At 32.8% G+C, this 16,645-nt stretch overlaps 1 protein-coding gene across 1 annotated transcript in view; it reads right to left on the bottom strand.

The window, feature by feature from the left end:
* The window catches only part of LOC136026983 (uncharacterized), a 66,289-nt gene that overhangs the window by 6,451 nt on the left and 43,193 nt on the right, over nt 1–16,645 (bottom strand). The window contains exons 9-11 of the mRNA XM_065703862.1: nt 15,476–15,570; nt 11,449–11,640; nt 3,498–3,638 (exon numbers count right to left, since the gene is read on the bottom strand). Coding sequence (XP_065559934.1) covers nt 3,498–3,638; nt 11,449–11,640; nt 15,476–15,570 — 428 coding nt within the window. The remainder of the gene's footprint in view (nt 1–3,497; nt 3,639–11,448; nt 11,641–15,475; nt 15,571–16,645) is intronic.

Here is a 16,645-nt window from a genome sequence, read left to right as displayed (position 1 = left end):
GGGGTTTGTATCCTCGTTAATACCTCGCTCTTTACACTAAATCTTAAGTTTTGTCCCAATTCTTTAAGAATGACCCCTGAATCACAAAGGCCGTAGAATAAATAGTTGAAATTACTAAAAATACTTTAGCATAAAGAGGGAGGTATTTATCTCCTCCTAAATACCTCGCTCTTTATGCTAAAGTATTTTTAGAACCCCTCATATGCGTAATAATCTCTGTTCGTTTTAAGTTTCAACGCTACTCCTTCCTTTCATTTGAAAAAATGTTTTCATGTTTATTTTTCATTGTTTTCTTACAGTAATGCTAGAAAATCATGCGCCCTTTTCCTTGAATATTTCTTCCCCCATGACAGATCCTCCAACATAGCCCCCTCCCCTCAGCCCCACCTCCCAAACAAAATAAAATCCCCCTGAAAACGTCTGTACACTTCCCAATAACCATTACTATATGTAAACACTGGTCAAAGTTTGTAACTTGTAGCCCCTCCCCCAGGGATTGTGGGGGAGTAAATCATCCCCAAATACATACTTATTATGGTTTTCGACTATGCTGAACAAAATGGCTATCTAAAAATTTTGATCCGTTGACTTTGGGAAAAAAATGAGCGTGGAAGATGCCCTCCAATTTTTTTGGTCACTTAAAAAGGGCACTAGAACTTTTCATTTCCGTTAGAATGAGCCCTCTTGTGACATTCTAGGACCACTTGGTCGATACGATGACCCCTGGAAAAAAAAAATCCACATTTTTATAGATAGGAGCTTGAAACTTCTACAGTAGGGTTCTCTGATACGCTGAATCTGATGGTGTGATTTTATGATTCTATGACTTTTAGAGGGTGTTGCCCCCTATTTTCTTAAATAAGGCAAATTTTCTGAGGCTCGTAACTTTTGATGGGTAAGACTAAACTTGATGAAACTTATATATTTAAAATCAGCATTAAAATGTGATTCTTTTGATGTAGCTATTGATATCAAAATTCAATTTTTTAGAGTTTTGGTTACTATTGAGCCGGGTCGCTCCTTACTACAGTTCTTTACCACGAACTGTTTGAAAACAGTCAAGCAACTTACCTATTTGAATTCTCGCTAGCATGTCCGATTGAAAGAAACAACAGTCATTGAAACTTTCCAGACAAATTTACCTCAATCAAAAGTATTTTATTTTAGGTAGTGGACTTACTTTAAAATAATACCACCAGAACTTAAATTTTAAGAACTTAAAAGAACTTAATTTGTAAAATTTTACCACCACATTGATAAGAAGCTTTTACTTATTTTAACAGCCAGGCGAAAGAATATACGTCACCATTTTTTTTCTTTTTTTTTCATCGAGCGATGTGGAATCTGGCTACCAAAAGGAAGAACCTAATTCTATGATACTGAAAGGGGTAAATGTATTCTGTGTTTCTTAATACGTATTGTGCTTATTTTTCTACATAAACACGCCTATTCCTGTATACAACAATACTGCATAGAGAGACGAACTCAACCTTTACTTTTTTTGGAAAGGAATCGAATATTTGTATCCTGATCTGCACCACAAGTGAAAAGAATATCCGATTTTTTTTTTTTTTTTTCATTTTTTCTTTTCAGTGGGCGATTTGAGATCAGACCACCAAAGCGAAATTTAAGAACCTAGCAGATGTATTTTCGGTCACTATTTTAACTACTGAACCACCATTTATATTTCTTTTTCCGGAGGCCAGATATTAAATGAAATTTTATTTGATATTTTGAATAAAACTTACTCAGTTTCTTGTGTCAAATGTAGGATTTTGGGTGGACGGAACGTACTCCCAACACCCTCCACAGAGTGCGTCTCCAAAACACAAGTTCAAGCTTAAATATTATCCAATGTATTGCTCCTATAATTTTGTTTACTTCAGTTGAATAAAATCTTTACTTCACATAGTTTTGTTACTATAGAATACTCCAGTTACGGAGGCATGCACGAATTTTGACCCAAATTAAGCTCCAATGTGCTGCTAATGTAATTTTCAATGTGGTTGAAACAGCAACCAGAATTTTACTATTAGCCAGAGTTTTATACAGTAATTTTTTAATTTTTCTTTTTTTTTTATTTCGAGCCTTCTTAGCATTCTTCGAGCATTCAAGAATACATTAAAAAGAAATGTATTCATCTTGCAATTTTTTTATGATTAAGTATGATTTTTTCATTTGCCCTAAATTTTGCTGGATAAACTTTTCCTTTCCTGTAAAAAAAAAAGAATAAAAAACCACGAATGCTAGAAAGAAATCAAGCAATTTCAGCATAAAAGTTGTCTTTATATGTTTGAAGTTTCCATGAAAATGCTATGTGGACTGAACGATAACAGCCCTTGGACTAGTACGATCAACTCCAGTGAAAAAAAAAAAGACGAATGAATTATCATTCTTCTCAGAGAAATACAAAAATTTCGTATTTTCAGAGACAAGGACTCGAAAGCCCCACTCTAGAGTTCTCAGTGATACTGAATCTGACTCTGATTATTGGTGGAAATTTCCACCAATAATTACCCCTCCCACAGACTCACCAATATTTTTACTTTTATGTCCTCAGTGCAAAAAAAGAAATACTGAGTAAAAAATACCAGTAAAAGTCCTCAGGACGACACTTGAGCGGAGGTCTCGAATTATGACGCTTGAGCAGAGATCTCGACCGTAATATATACATATTATTCTTCCTTTTTTAACGGGTTGGAATTATCCACATGTTTTCTTCTTTAAACTTTTTTTTTCATTTTGTCATGCTTAGCCAGTGTCACCTTCAAAATTACTTGCAGATTCTCTAATGCCAATAAATATAACAGATAATTTCTGAAATAACCAATGTTACGTATTTGTAATAAATGGATTCTTTTGATGTAAACATTATTATAAAAATCTGATTTTTTTTGAGTTTCAGTTTCTGTAAAAAGAGGTTTTACGTTATCGTTCACTACATTGGACGGGTTTCTTTAGCAGTTGAAACGTTTTTTACTTTCCCTTTTCTGTGTTTTATAAGTATTTCAATTCCCTTTTTTTTATTGCCTCTTACTTTGCTTGCGTAATTCCAGTTATTATCATTAATTGTATTAGTACATTATTATTACACTGTTTTATTATTACAGTTATTATTATTATTACTTCAATGTCATTATCTGAAAACAAAATTTTCAACTAAGACCTTTTTTTTAAGTACCACTTACATAAAAAAAAGGTTGTATCTTTTTTTCTTATGTCTTTTTATACCTTGTTATAATTACTTTCTATTTTTGTATGTTTCATATTTTGTGTGTTCGCTGCTATTTATTATCGCCTCTTCCTTTGCCTTCGCATATGCCCAGTAAATGTTCTATTATTTTTGTTAAAATTTCTACATCCATGTCAGTATCTAAAAATAAAGATAGCCAGCAGACATCCCTATAAGCACGTTTTCTATGATGAGGTTACATCCAACATTAACAACTGAAAACTCACAATAAACAAATAAACACAAATCCTAGTGAAAAACTTACCCTAACTTTTCCAAAATGGCTGCAGGCATCTTCGATAATATCATCGGGAGTTAAAGAGCTGATTCCCGATATGACTATCTTTTTAGAAACAATTTTTGAGCCTTCGATGGGCACAGGTGGTTGCGGTTCTCCATTGACAAACTAAAAAGAGAGTTGATACTATAGTTCCTCACCGTTACACGTCAAGCTAAGTAGCCCATTTTTTGGAAAAAAAAAGGTTGGCGACGTTATGCACGGAAAAGCTTGTTGACGAGAAAGGCATGTGGGCCACTTTTTCGATGTGACTATTTAGATTTTCCACAAGTTAGTATTGGCATACAACGCTTTTATCAATTTCTTTTCACCATTTGTCAGTTTCATTATTATTGTCTCCCCTTTTTACTTCCTAAATTCATTTTCTTTTTTTGCGTTATTTTTACATTAGGTTCGCAAGTTGATTGTAACTCAATAAGCAATTATGTCTACGCATGATTTACATGTAATCATACCATTATAAGTTTTGTATGCATTCATAAAACTAAAATATCAATGGTCTTGAATCAAGGTTACTTCAAAGGTAGCAAAAACAATCAAACAATCGAATTACAACCTCACAACAGAAAGAGAAAAAGAAGCTTAACGCATATTTAACCATATATTGATTCAAAGAATTTTTGCTTACTTATTTTGTCTTTCCTTTAGAAAAAGAAGAAGCAAACTGAACACACTTATGCAAAATGGTGCTAAATTGAATAAAGATAGAATTTAATCTCAAATAAGAAAAACAAAATTCTTTTAGCATAACTCTGTTCGGTTACGAACCATGGTATAACCTTCATGCTGGGCATCGGGATACCCATTTGAGCTACAGATAAACGATCTTCCCCCTTTTTACAACGGTAATATGAATGGCTTAACACTTTCTACGGTAATTCTTAAATACTCACTTTAAATTCGAAAAAATACATATCATATGGTAATAGCTGAAAATATTCGTTTTTTGTAAGAAATTTAGAAGCTTCGTTCTTACAAATAATTTTGAAAAATTTTTAATTCTTGGCTCGGCATTTCGCTGAATGTGGCCCTCTCTGAGCTGACCCTCTAGAATTCCCTGGTGAATATGACCTTCTGTAAGTTCTTGGCCGTCATTTTATTGAATATAGCCCTCTATAAGTTTACCCATAAGTCCTTGTTAAATACGACCTTCTATAAGTTCTTGGCCCGACTTTTGTTGAATATGGTCCTCTAAAAGTTGACCCTCCAGAAGTCCTTGTTGACTATTGGCATATTTAAGTCCTTGGCTCATTCTATGGCTGAATACAGCCAAATATAAGGTGACCCTCTATAAGTTCTCGTCTATGACCCTCTATAAGTCCTTGGCTCCTCATATCGTTGAATAATGCCCACTATAAGGTGATCCTCAAGGCCTTGTTGACTATGAATCTCTATAAGCCCTAGACTCGTCCTATCCTGTAGCACCTCTCTTTGGAATCACATGAATAGCTTTGACCATTACAGAATAAATATAATACAAGTTTTGGTAAATCAGATAAGGATTCTTCTCTATTCAAAAGTAAGATTCATTTACTTCACAACATAAAAAAAAAAATCTTTACATCAAGCATAGCAGAATAGTCCACCGGGTAACACAAGGGGCAGTATAGATAAAATACAGACAGAAAAAAGAATAATAATACAGGTTGCAGACTGAATTCCGAGTTATTTGAGTACCTCCTGACCGCTTCACAAATATCTATAGCAAGAGTAAAGTGCAATTTTATCACTATTTTACTATATATAGCACTGTAGCACGTGGTCAGGGTTGCTAAGTTAGAGCTAATATAGCACAAAAGTGGTGATTCTTTATCTATTGATTAAGAATCAAATAGATTAATTTTTTTTCCCTCTGAGGAGTTGATGACCCCTGTGTTTTGTTAGTGGTGTGTGGTTTTCCTCTCTGCACTTTGCTCTCAGGCCTCAGGTATGTTTATGTTTTTTTTTCTCCTTCTAGTTGTTGCTTATATTGTATTCCCATGCCTGTGTACTGCTATATTTGATTGCCTATATTGAATTTATTGCTTGTATAATAATTTTTTTTCTTATCCTTCTTGTATCCCTAGCCATGGAGCCTTTCGAGGGGAATTATGTGTATTGTAAGTTGATTTTGAATTGTATTTTGTATCGTCTTCTATTTAATATTAATAAACTTCTCTCTCTCTCTCTCTAAAAAAAAAAAAAAAAAAAAAAAAAAAAAAGTACTATTATAGTTAATGTTTTTACTATAGCACTAAATGTCGCTATGTAGCACGCAAATTTGGGCAATTGTTTCACTTAGAAACTGAGCATGAAGGCAACCCTGATTCACAAGTACAAAATCCACTCAAGAAAGCGAGTCCTTAAAGAGAGGAAATCACTCTTTACAGTTATGACTGACCATCTCTGTAAGGAGTGGGTCGTAGTAAGCAGTATATAAAGAAAGAATATTGCAATGGAGAAAGAATATTGCAAGTAATCCACAAGGGCAGAAAGATGTGAGTTACCGGAGCACAGCGGTAATGAGACCAAATCTTTTCGAAAGCTTAAGACTGAGATGACATCTTTCGGTGATAACAATGCTAGAACAAGGATGTTCAATAATGATGCAAAGGAAAGAAAATTGTAAAAATAGACAACTTGAATATGATACTTTCAAAAGAAAAACAAACAATAATATCTTAAATTAGCTTAAGTATATATAATTTGTTAGAGGTAATTAATTGATTAGAAAAAAAAAGAAACAAAAAAAGAAGAAAAGACCTGGTTTCCTACTTCAGCCATTGACATAAACAAGCACTTGAACAAGGTAGTGACGCTACTTACCTATCCAGTTACTTAGGACAAAACAATATAACCAAATCGAAATGTCCTAATCCATGCAAAGCTATCATTAATAAATGTAAGCCGTTGTTAAATTACAAGAAAAAGCACCTTAAATCTAATAAAATATTCCCAAGTGATTACCTAACATTAGGGCTCCTTAGAGGAACACCACCTATCTGAATGGGTTTCAACACATTAAATTCCCTACCCGGCAAGGTGGAGCGTCTACCATAAAGTTCTTTTATGGTATCCCTATTACACAATTACACACTTTACGGGTTGGAGGTGTGTTATAAAGTGCTTTATTGGATTCTGGAACCAATTATAAGTTTAATTCCCTTCGAGCTGTTCGGGAAACCCTGTAAATATAAAACAACCCCAAAAGAAAGAGAAATTACAGTAAAATATCCTTCAGTATATCTTGATTAGTTTTTGTATATACTAAATTTTTTAAATTGCCAACTAATTTTATTGGCAGATAAACCTTGATCGATTTTTGGCTAAGCGTTTGACAACCATTTTTAAAATCTGTTACTGCAAAATCTTGCATGCCTAAATAGTTGGGAATAAAAAGCTAAATCAATTATATTTGAATGTATATTACTATCGAGGAATGGGAAATTATTTACTTCAAAATTAAAATCGTCGGTCTGGTCATAATGTCCTGTCCCATAACTAGGTTCCAGAATTAACTCTAGTGACACATATTTTTTGAAATCCCCATAAATTCCGCACAATTTATCACCAACAAATCATCCAAATATATTTTCTTGTATTTGAAAGAGAATATTTTACATTACTTGGGCTATTTTTAATCATGTATTCATATTCTATTTGAATTAAAAACAAGTCCGATATAAATGGACTGGTATTACCGCCCATTGGGATGCCTATAATTTGTTTATATAAATTACCATTAAAGACAAATAAAAGTATTGAAAAAAATAAATTCCAGTAAATCATATATCATGTCCTGTAACATCTTGAACTAGTAGTTCTATTTAAGAAATCTGTCCATCAGGTCTTTTTATTACAAATATTCATTTTCAAAAATTCCATATTATACAAAAAAAAAAAAGATTTCTTAATGACCGACTTTTCGAATAATAAATTAAGTGACAGATTTGTATACAATATAGTAAAATCAAATGAATCAACTCTTTTAGCTAGAACCATAGCCATTTGTTTATATAAATTACCATTAAAGAAAAATAAGATTATGAAAAATAAGAACAAATTACGTATTTTAAACTTACGAAGGAGTGATCGGATCTTCATGAAACTTCATATTTAGAAGGACCTCATAACTCAGATCTCTTATTTTAAATCTCAACCGGATCAAGCGTAATTGGGGGGGGGGGCAGTTGGGGGGACCGGAAATCTTAGAAAATACTTAAAGCAGTGAGATCAGGATGAAACTGGATGGGAAGAATAGAAACCTGTCTAAGATACGTGACTGACATAACCGGACCAGATCTGCTTTCTTTGGTGGAATTGGGGGGGGGGGGGGTTACAGTCTATCACTTGTAATGAATTACTAACACTCCAGAATGGATCAAAGTTAGAAATTTTTTTTAATTTCCCAGCAATATGCTTTAAATTTATTTTTTAGTTTCCCCTAAAATTAAAGCTAGGTCTATGACCACAATTCTGGTTAGACACCTAGCTGCCCCAGCAATTAAACTGGCAGCAGCTGCCCCAGCTGCCTCAGCGATTTAGGTAGAATTTTATGAAATTTTGCCGTCCAATATCAGAAAGGAAACTTTGTATCCTTATCATCAATTTGAATATTGATTGTTCAAAATTATTTCTTCCACATTTTCAATTAAACTATTATCCTCTAGAGGAGCCTTTTCATATGTATTTGTTGTAAATGACTCCTAGAAATAATATATATAAAAGTAATTCAAATAAATCTAAGAAAAATTCAATATTTTAAAATGCTAATACGAAACAAGCAATCACTAATATACAGAATGAATTCGTAATAGTACCAGTGGATAAAGCTTGTAATAATTTTTTCATTATTTGTCAAGAGACTTCTCGACATTCTCAATTTAATGATTTCTTCTTTTCTATATCCTCTGATAACTATCACAGCACGAGTTACTGAGAAATCTACGATGCTAATTGAAAATATATTTGTGGATGGAAAGCTACAACGTTTGCTGACGTTGGACAGAATCAACGTTTGACGTTGACCTTGGACAGAATCATTTTTTTTCTCATGTATAAATTAAAGAATTCCTCTGAAATGATAACAAAGAATTAAATAAAAAATTTCCTTGGTTTAGAGAAGACAATTTAAAAAATTTGAGATGGATATGGGTGATGAAGATTTTCCCCCAGTATTCGAAGAAGATGACCCATTAGCTGCGTATGATAATTTTACTGAAAAATTACAATGTATTAAACAATACTTGTCCCCTTAGAAGACCTCAAGGGGATAGGGTAAAATTCCCTAGAAAACCATGGATTTCTCAGGCTATACTAAATTCTATAAGCCGGAAAAGCGAACTTTATAAAGTATATTTAGCTGAACCATTTACTATTAATTTTCGGCAAGTTAGACCTACATAAATATCTTAAATGGATAGTAACGAAAAGCTGAAAAATCTAATTTGCAGAATGAATCTATGAAGCAGAGATGTGACAAACAAAAATCCAGGAAAATAGTAAATTCGCTCCTGGGTCAGAAGGATAACATAGAGGTTATCACTAAACTGGAGGGGAGAATAAAAGAGGGATTTGACCACTCCAAATGGTATAGCGAACTATTTATGTAAATATTTTTTTGTGGTGGGGATGCAAAGCATTGTGAAGATGCTCAGAAAAAAAAAGATTCCAAAAATAATTCAATTTGAAGTTCTAGTAAATACTCATATGACTTTTAATACGTGTGATCCAAATGAAAAATTGACAATGAAATGCATTCAAATTCAAGTGGTGTAGATGGGATTTCCCAAAAGATTGCCAAATCGGGTCAGTCAGTTATAACACCCGTTCTATGCCATTTGATAAGTAAATCAATGGAAAAGGCTATTTTCCCAGGAGCTTTAAAGGTCGCTAAGATAATACCATTATGCAAAAGGACCCTTCAAGTAAAAGACCCATTTCTATTCTCCCTTTTTTCTAAAATATATTAAAAAAAATTGGATATAGGGTAAATGATTAAGTTGAAAAAAAAGATCTTGTAAACACTCAATTTGGTTTCAGGAAAAAACTATCAACCCAAATGGCTACAAACTTGTGGATTGGATAAGTGAGACGTGCGAATTGGGTTTGATTCCAGCTGCCTTATTATTAAATTTAAAGAAAGCCTTTGACACAATTGACAACGAAAAATTAATAATTGAGCTGAGTAAAATCGGTGTGATTAGAAAGAGCTTCTTATGGTTTTATCTCACTTGAGTAGCCGGAAGCAAATTAAAATGAACAAGTTTTCAACTTCTGTAGCTAATGGGATAACATGCGGAGCACCCCAAGGGTCTATACTAGGTCCTTTTAATTTTTTAATTGCTATTGATTGAATTAAGTATTATTTGTCAGAGGCTGGTATAATCCTTATTGTTGATGATACTCTTTCACTTGCTGCTGCGCCATCTTAACCTACTTTTTAGTAAAATGAGAGAGGCATTGGTCGAATTTATTGAGTGGGCAGATTTCAATCTTTTGACAATAAGTTACCAAAACTAATTATATTTTATTTTCTCGGACAACTAGTATTGAAACTAACCCAGAACTAATAGTAAATGGTAATCAAATAAAAAGAGTACAAAGTATTTAGGTTTTATGATTGATGAAAATCTATGATGGAAAACACACTCTGATATTATTGCTTCAAAATTGCCAAGATCTCTGGGTGTGCATCACCGAGTTAAAAACTTGGCTTTCAAAGAAAATTATTAAATTACTTTATTTTGCGTTTTTTTTAGTCGTATATTTCCTACGGTTACTCTATATGGGCAAGTATTTTTGTGTCACGTTATAAAAAAAAAATCAAAGATTCAAAATAAAGTTGCTAAGCTTTTGTCACCTAAAATATTCATTGCTCAAAATATTAATGAATGTTACAATAGGAATCAACTTTTTGATTTTTCAAAAATTAGAGATTATCAAGTTAGTATTTTCATATACATATATCTTAATAATATACTTCCCTCTTTTTTTGAAAATATTTCTTCCATTAATAGTGATCTCCATAGTCATGATTCACGAGGAGCATCGAATCTAGTTCATCAATTTATAATATAGACTTTTGCTCCCTGCACATGGGATATAATAGCGGTTGCAATACGATATGCAATTCATCTGGTAACCTTCAAGGTCACAGCCAAAATATTCTTTCTTGCAAAAGAATAGTATTTATGTATGTAGAAGTAATATGTAATATGTAAGTGTGGTAATATGTAACATGTAAATATAGCAATGTGTAGGAATATGTAAATATTTAAGTAATATGCAAGTATGGATGAATGGTTTTTTTAAATATGTGGTTTTAGTATTATTACCATGTAGAATAATATAAAATATTATTCTGTAGAACATCTAAAATAGAAGATTCCCACATGCTTCCAACAAGCCCTTAGAGATTTTCTTAGCAGCTGCAGCAAAAGCGTTGGTTTTTTTTGTCAAATAAAATTATCTATCTATTACCTTAAAGTTCATGTAAATTTAAGCCAAAGATTATTATTTTACCAAGTCTAGAGAAGGTGAGATTGTTTAATATAAAAAAAAAGAAAACCTGCGCTTACCCGTCATCAATGCAAAAAAAAAAAAAAAAAAAAAAAAAAAAAAAAAAAATACATATCCAACATATAACATATATATGAAGTTAATATGGCGAGAAATCACGTAATACAAGGTTAGTTTGTATTGTATAGTATATACATAGAATTATTATTATTTTTTTTTGCATTGAGAACAGCTTAGCAGAGGTATTTGCAGAAACATCTAATTTATTCTTGGTTTTAATCCTTTCTACTTTGTTCTTCGTTTACCAAAAATTATCCTTTTTTGGTTTCGCCTTTCTATTCTCTTTATTTCCTTTCGATTTCATTTTTTATACTTAAAATAAAATGAAAAAAAGTTTATACTAATGGTGAATAAGTACCATGACAACTTCAACTTCGTTTCCTGCGTCGTCTAAGCGAATTTTTTTTAATATGTTTCCCTTTTTGTCCTTGACCACTTTCCACCGAACTTTCAATTTCTTGGTAGAGGCGGGAGTCACAATGCTGTTAACAGCTGAGGGTAACCAGCTCCTCGCTTTCTCAGACGAGCTCACAGTGTTCGTAAGATCAACCTGTAGAAAAAACAATGGATAGTCCTTAGCCAGTATATTAAAAATTGACGAACTTATTACAATAAAGAACACTAGAAGAAGTTCAAAGTACTAAAGAAATCAAAATAATACATTTTGCTCCCCTGGAACCCCATCTTAGGTCTATTCAGGGACGTACACCCCCCCCATCCCGGAAAAACAGTTCCTGATTTTCTCCGGATTACAAAGTACTTCTTCTCTGTATTATAAAATAAAATATTACTTTTTAACATTATCGCCCCACCCCCGAAAAATTCCCATATACATTCCTAGGTTTATTCATATCTGAAAACAGAAATTTTTCGTTTGGTCATTTCAAAATTATGAAGTTTATAGAAGAGTGCTATATTTTCACAAGTGCCACCACGTTGACACATAAAATCAATCAACAAAGCGAATTAGCAAGATTTGGCCGTGCTTTTTGACAGTATAAATCCAAACATTAACAACATTCTGATTTCCAAAATCAATTAACAGAATCAATAACGTCAGCTATCAGAGAATTGATAACATCTAGAAAGTGAGACGCAGCTTAAAAAAGAGAGCTAAAGAAATGGCTGATCTAACTTTCTTATAATCCCTTGTTATTCACAGACCCAAGCAGGGGCGTACCTACAGCATTTTTATTGGGGGGGGGGGAAGAGGGGATGCTATTGAAGTACGTGCTATTTAAGCGGTAATGAAGAAAAGTAACGATTTAACAAACACGCTACTTGGTCAATTTATACACGTGACGCAATACATAATAAACAATAATAACATAATATATATAATAATAACATAATAGTAACATAATATAACATAATAATAAACAATAATAAATAACATAATAACAGTGCTGGTGCTTGGCATTTGCTAAAAATTGTCAGCAATGAGCTGCAGCAGACGACAATAATATAGCGTAAACAAGCTTTCGGGTGGACGAAGGTGCATGTCGTATACACTCGGCTTTTTCAGCCAGATTCACCACTAATGCTGCAGCACATATCCCCCCCCCGCTCAGCACATGATGCTCAATCTCATAATTGAGCCAAGCTCTATTCTATTAGCCCTGGGTATCAAACTATTCATTTCCTCGTAATTTTGAATGGATTTCGACCCTGTAAGATTTAATTTGTAGTACTAAACTTTTAATATACGTGATTTACTGAAATGTTATTTACGATTTTTTACTAAACTGATTTTCTTTTGGGTTTACCAATTTTTATTAATAAATGACATTGATATCAGCGGGCCATATAATGCCAAAACAGAAAATATAGGCAGCGCAAAAATACTGTCTGAGTAAAGTTACAGGATAAGTGAAAGTATTACCACAGATTGTATAACATTATTTTGTGACATATTTCCCATATTTAAGAAGCGACCGTATTTCAAATTTAAAAGCGTTCGAAAAACAAAGTTAGAATTATTAACTTATTCATTGGGCATTGTTTGACAAAGAATATCGAAAAAATCTGAACTATTCTTGGCACCATTGGAGCAGAAACCTTAAAGTAATTAAAAATCGCCACGGATGTCATTTGTCAGGGAAAATTGACTTCTAGAGTTTTAAAATTACCTCCCCTTTGTATCTTTGTTAAAAAGACAATAAATTCAATAAAAATTACGCAAAAGTTTTTCGTATGTAAATTATTTATGTCAATTCTTTGTTTGGGCTGGTTAAAAGAAATATTTAGAAAAGCAAAAATAGCAAGAAGTCAGCATGGTATTACACATAGAGGCAGTTCTACCTTTATGGATTAGTAGGCGAATCCAAAACGTAAGGAATACAACGTTATAAGCGCTTATTAGGCATTCTAATGGCAAATAATAGAATCAGAGTTTCAATTAAATACTGGATATAAAAACTAAAACAATTAAGTGATTCGAGGAGCAGATCCTACTCTACTAAATTTCATGACCAAACTACAACCGATTTGACCTATCTAGTTGTAGTACGGATATTATTTAAAAAGTTTTAATGTCTTTTTCATTCAGGCAATTATATTCACTTCTTCAGTGTTATCATTGAGGGTGTATTCATTTCCAGTTTTGAAAGTTTCGCCAGAATCTAATCTTTAACTGATAGATTTAAGGGAGTAAAAGCACTTTAGATATCAGGCACAAAAAATTTACATGGGCAAATGTGGGTAACCTTGGGTCCATGTGGCGAAATTTTTAAATTTTGCTATTAACTAGGCTAACATTGATGATGAGGTTTCAAAGCAGTATATTTGGAAAAATATTAATGTGGAACATATTATGAAGCATAATGGACCCTATTTTTCTCGTTTTCCTCAAGTTAAAAGCGAGCATGGATTAATTAAAAAAAAATATCTGCTCAAAGTAAAGAGCAAATTTGACACTAAAAATGAGCAACAGCTTTTAAGTTACTTAATAAATTATAATTTTTTCCCAATTATTGGGGGGAGACAACTAATCCTCCCCCCCCCTCAACGACACCACTGGCCCCAGGGAACAGAACTTCACTCGGGGAAATAAAGTTACCTTTTTAATCCGGTTTGGAAAGTAACTTCAAATTTCACTTTTTTTGCAGAAAGTAAAACAATCAAATTATTGGACGTCCAGATGTTTGTGACGTCATTCATACAAAAAATACTTTTCTGAAATTAATTAAGAACCTAAACGAATTTTCCCAAGTTGTGACCTATCTAGACCGTTTTTTCACGCTGAAACACGAATAATGATCTTCTTACGAATAATCTAATTAAACTAACAATACTCACCAAGCAAAGCTCATTTCCCTGGAGTACAAAACTATTACAGTAATTTATCTGCCGTAATGCATTGCATTTAATACAAAGCAGTTGAGAATCCAAAACTCATTCACAGCTACCAAATGAGAATATCTTTCTCTAAAAGCTCAGAATCGACTGATTTGTCAACAAACTAATTGTGTTTTGAAACTCCTCCTACTTATATTCAAGACTTAAAACCTTGAGGGGTCACAAATTTCAAATCAGCACAGTTTATAAAAGCTAGTGGGCTGAAAGGAGGAAACAAATTTTTACAGTCATGACCTATCTAGATTATTTTTCCGACCGGGAAATGGTAGTATGCCAGTTTTTTTTTCAGACAAAAATTATAGTGTGGGTATGCATATTTTTTGTGGGTATGCATATACACAATTTTTGCCCATTTAATAACATACATTGATTATCAACTATACGGATAAAAAAAGAGAAAAATATCAGAGCATCTTTGATAAATAGCTAATATCTAATTACAGTTCCAGTTCCAGTTATTACACACAGAAAAAAGCCTTAGAACATTGAACAAAGAACTTTTCAAACATTGGTCTTTTGTGAGTTAGACATTTGGAACGTATTTGGTCCTATGAAAAATTATAAAAGCTATGTAACTAGTGTTGATGGTTGTCATACAACTACAACTCGGTTCACAAAAGCCATAGATAATGGCTATCCAACGTGAACTGGTATATTCTCGAAAGACCAGCATCGGCTATATCAGCTTGCCTTTCGTTTTTTCAGCTTTTACCAACGGATCTAATTCTCATCATTAGCTGGTCTATTCAGCTTTTCAGGTGTTTCTTTAAGCTTTTACTAGAAATATATAATACATCACATACTTCTCAACACAAACCGATAACATACCCTTTTTTATTGGATTCACAAAATTATTACCGAAAGTAAACAGTTCAATTTTAAAAAGTTAAATATGGGACCCTGGTTTTCAAAATTTATAGTAATGAACTAGGATCACTTTCCCACCGAGCCCTCAAATTTTCGTCAAATTATGCAGAACAAGACAGAAACTAAATGTTACGTTAAGGTAACATATCGAAAAAACTTACTGATGTTGGCTTATTCGGTCCTTTTGTTAATTCTTGAGGTGTTTTCTGTACACTAGCCTCTGCTTTGATTTCATTTGTTTTTACCAGATCTGAAACTATAAAACTATGGTTATTTAGAATAATTCAAAATATTATAGGGTCGGTATGACCTGAGTATATCAGTGCCTAGGCTAAAGAGTGTTTTCAGTTATTTAGTGTTTCAGGTTTTTTATATTCCTTGACTATACTAATAAAAGCAAATTGAGAAACCTAATTTTGGGGGTTCCAGAGTCAAAAGTTTCAAAATTATTTCTATATTTTTCACACTCATATTGAACAAATTCGTCTTGAAATTATGAATGTCTACTTTTAATTATGTATGTCTACCAGCTGAAATCAGGCCAATTTTTCGGCCACTAAGGCCTTGCCTCTCTGTTAAAATAATATAATGCATTCCTCCTTCTTTTCATAGCAAAGCCCTCGCTTTAAAGTACGGAAGTGAAGCCATCCGATGTCAGCTTAAAAAGAAATTAGACTAGTATATTCTTCCATCAAAAGGAAAACAGAACAATGAGGACATTGCTGATACTCCTGAGGGCGTATCTAAGGGGGAGGGTACCGTGTTTGAACCCCCCACAAAATTTCTCGTCAGACTTGTAAATACGGAACAAAGATGCGTAATTGGTTCAGAGTTCAAAGTGAATACACCTGGCTTGAATCGGATATGTTATGACCTTATCAAATCAGTAAGCCCTTTTTACCTCAGAAACTGCGAAATATTTGAAAATGTGGCTCTAAGTCTGTTTTCTAAAAAATATCTGATCACTTTGGACTCGTAATTAAATAAAAAAAAAGTTCTTGAAGTGAAAGTAAGGAGCAACATTAAAATTTAGAACAAACAGACGTGTATTTTACGTGTATATTACGTGTATGGAGGGGCTTGCCCCCTCCTCAAACCCTCACTCTTTAAGCTAAAGGTTTTTTTTAGTAATCTAAAAAAAGCTTCTTATTGTTCTAATTAAACCATCCTTGTGTTTCGGGAGTCGTTCTTGAAGAATTAGGGTAAAATTCAAACTTCAGCGTAAAAGGCAAGATTATAAGTTTTAATCTTGCTTCTTACTTTCAAATGAATAAAACATGTTTTTTTCATTTAATTTCTGATCGATTAAGTATAATCTGATTAAACAATGC

Source organism: Artemia franciscana, chromosome 5 (assembly GCF_032884065.1).
Source record: "Artemia franciscana chromosome 5, ASM3288406v1, whole genome shotgun sequence".
NCBI lineage: Eukaryota > Metazoa > Arthropoda > Branchiopoda > Anostraca > Artemiidae > Artemia > Artemia franciscana.
This window is presented reverse-complemented; position numbering and strand designations above follow the sequence as displayed.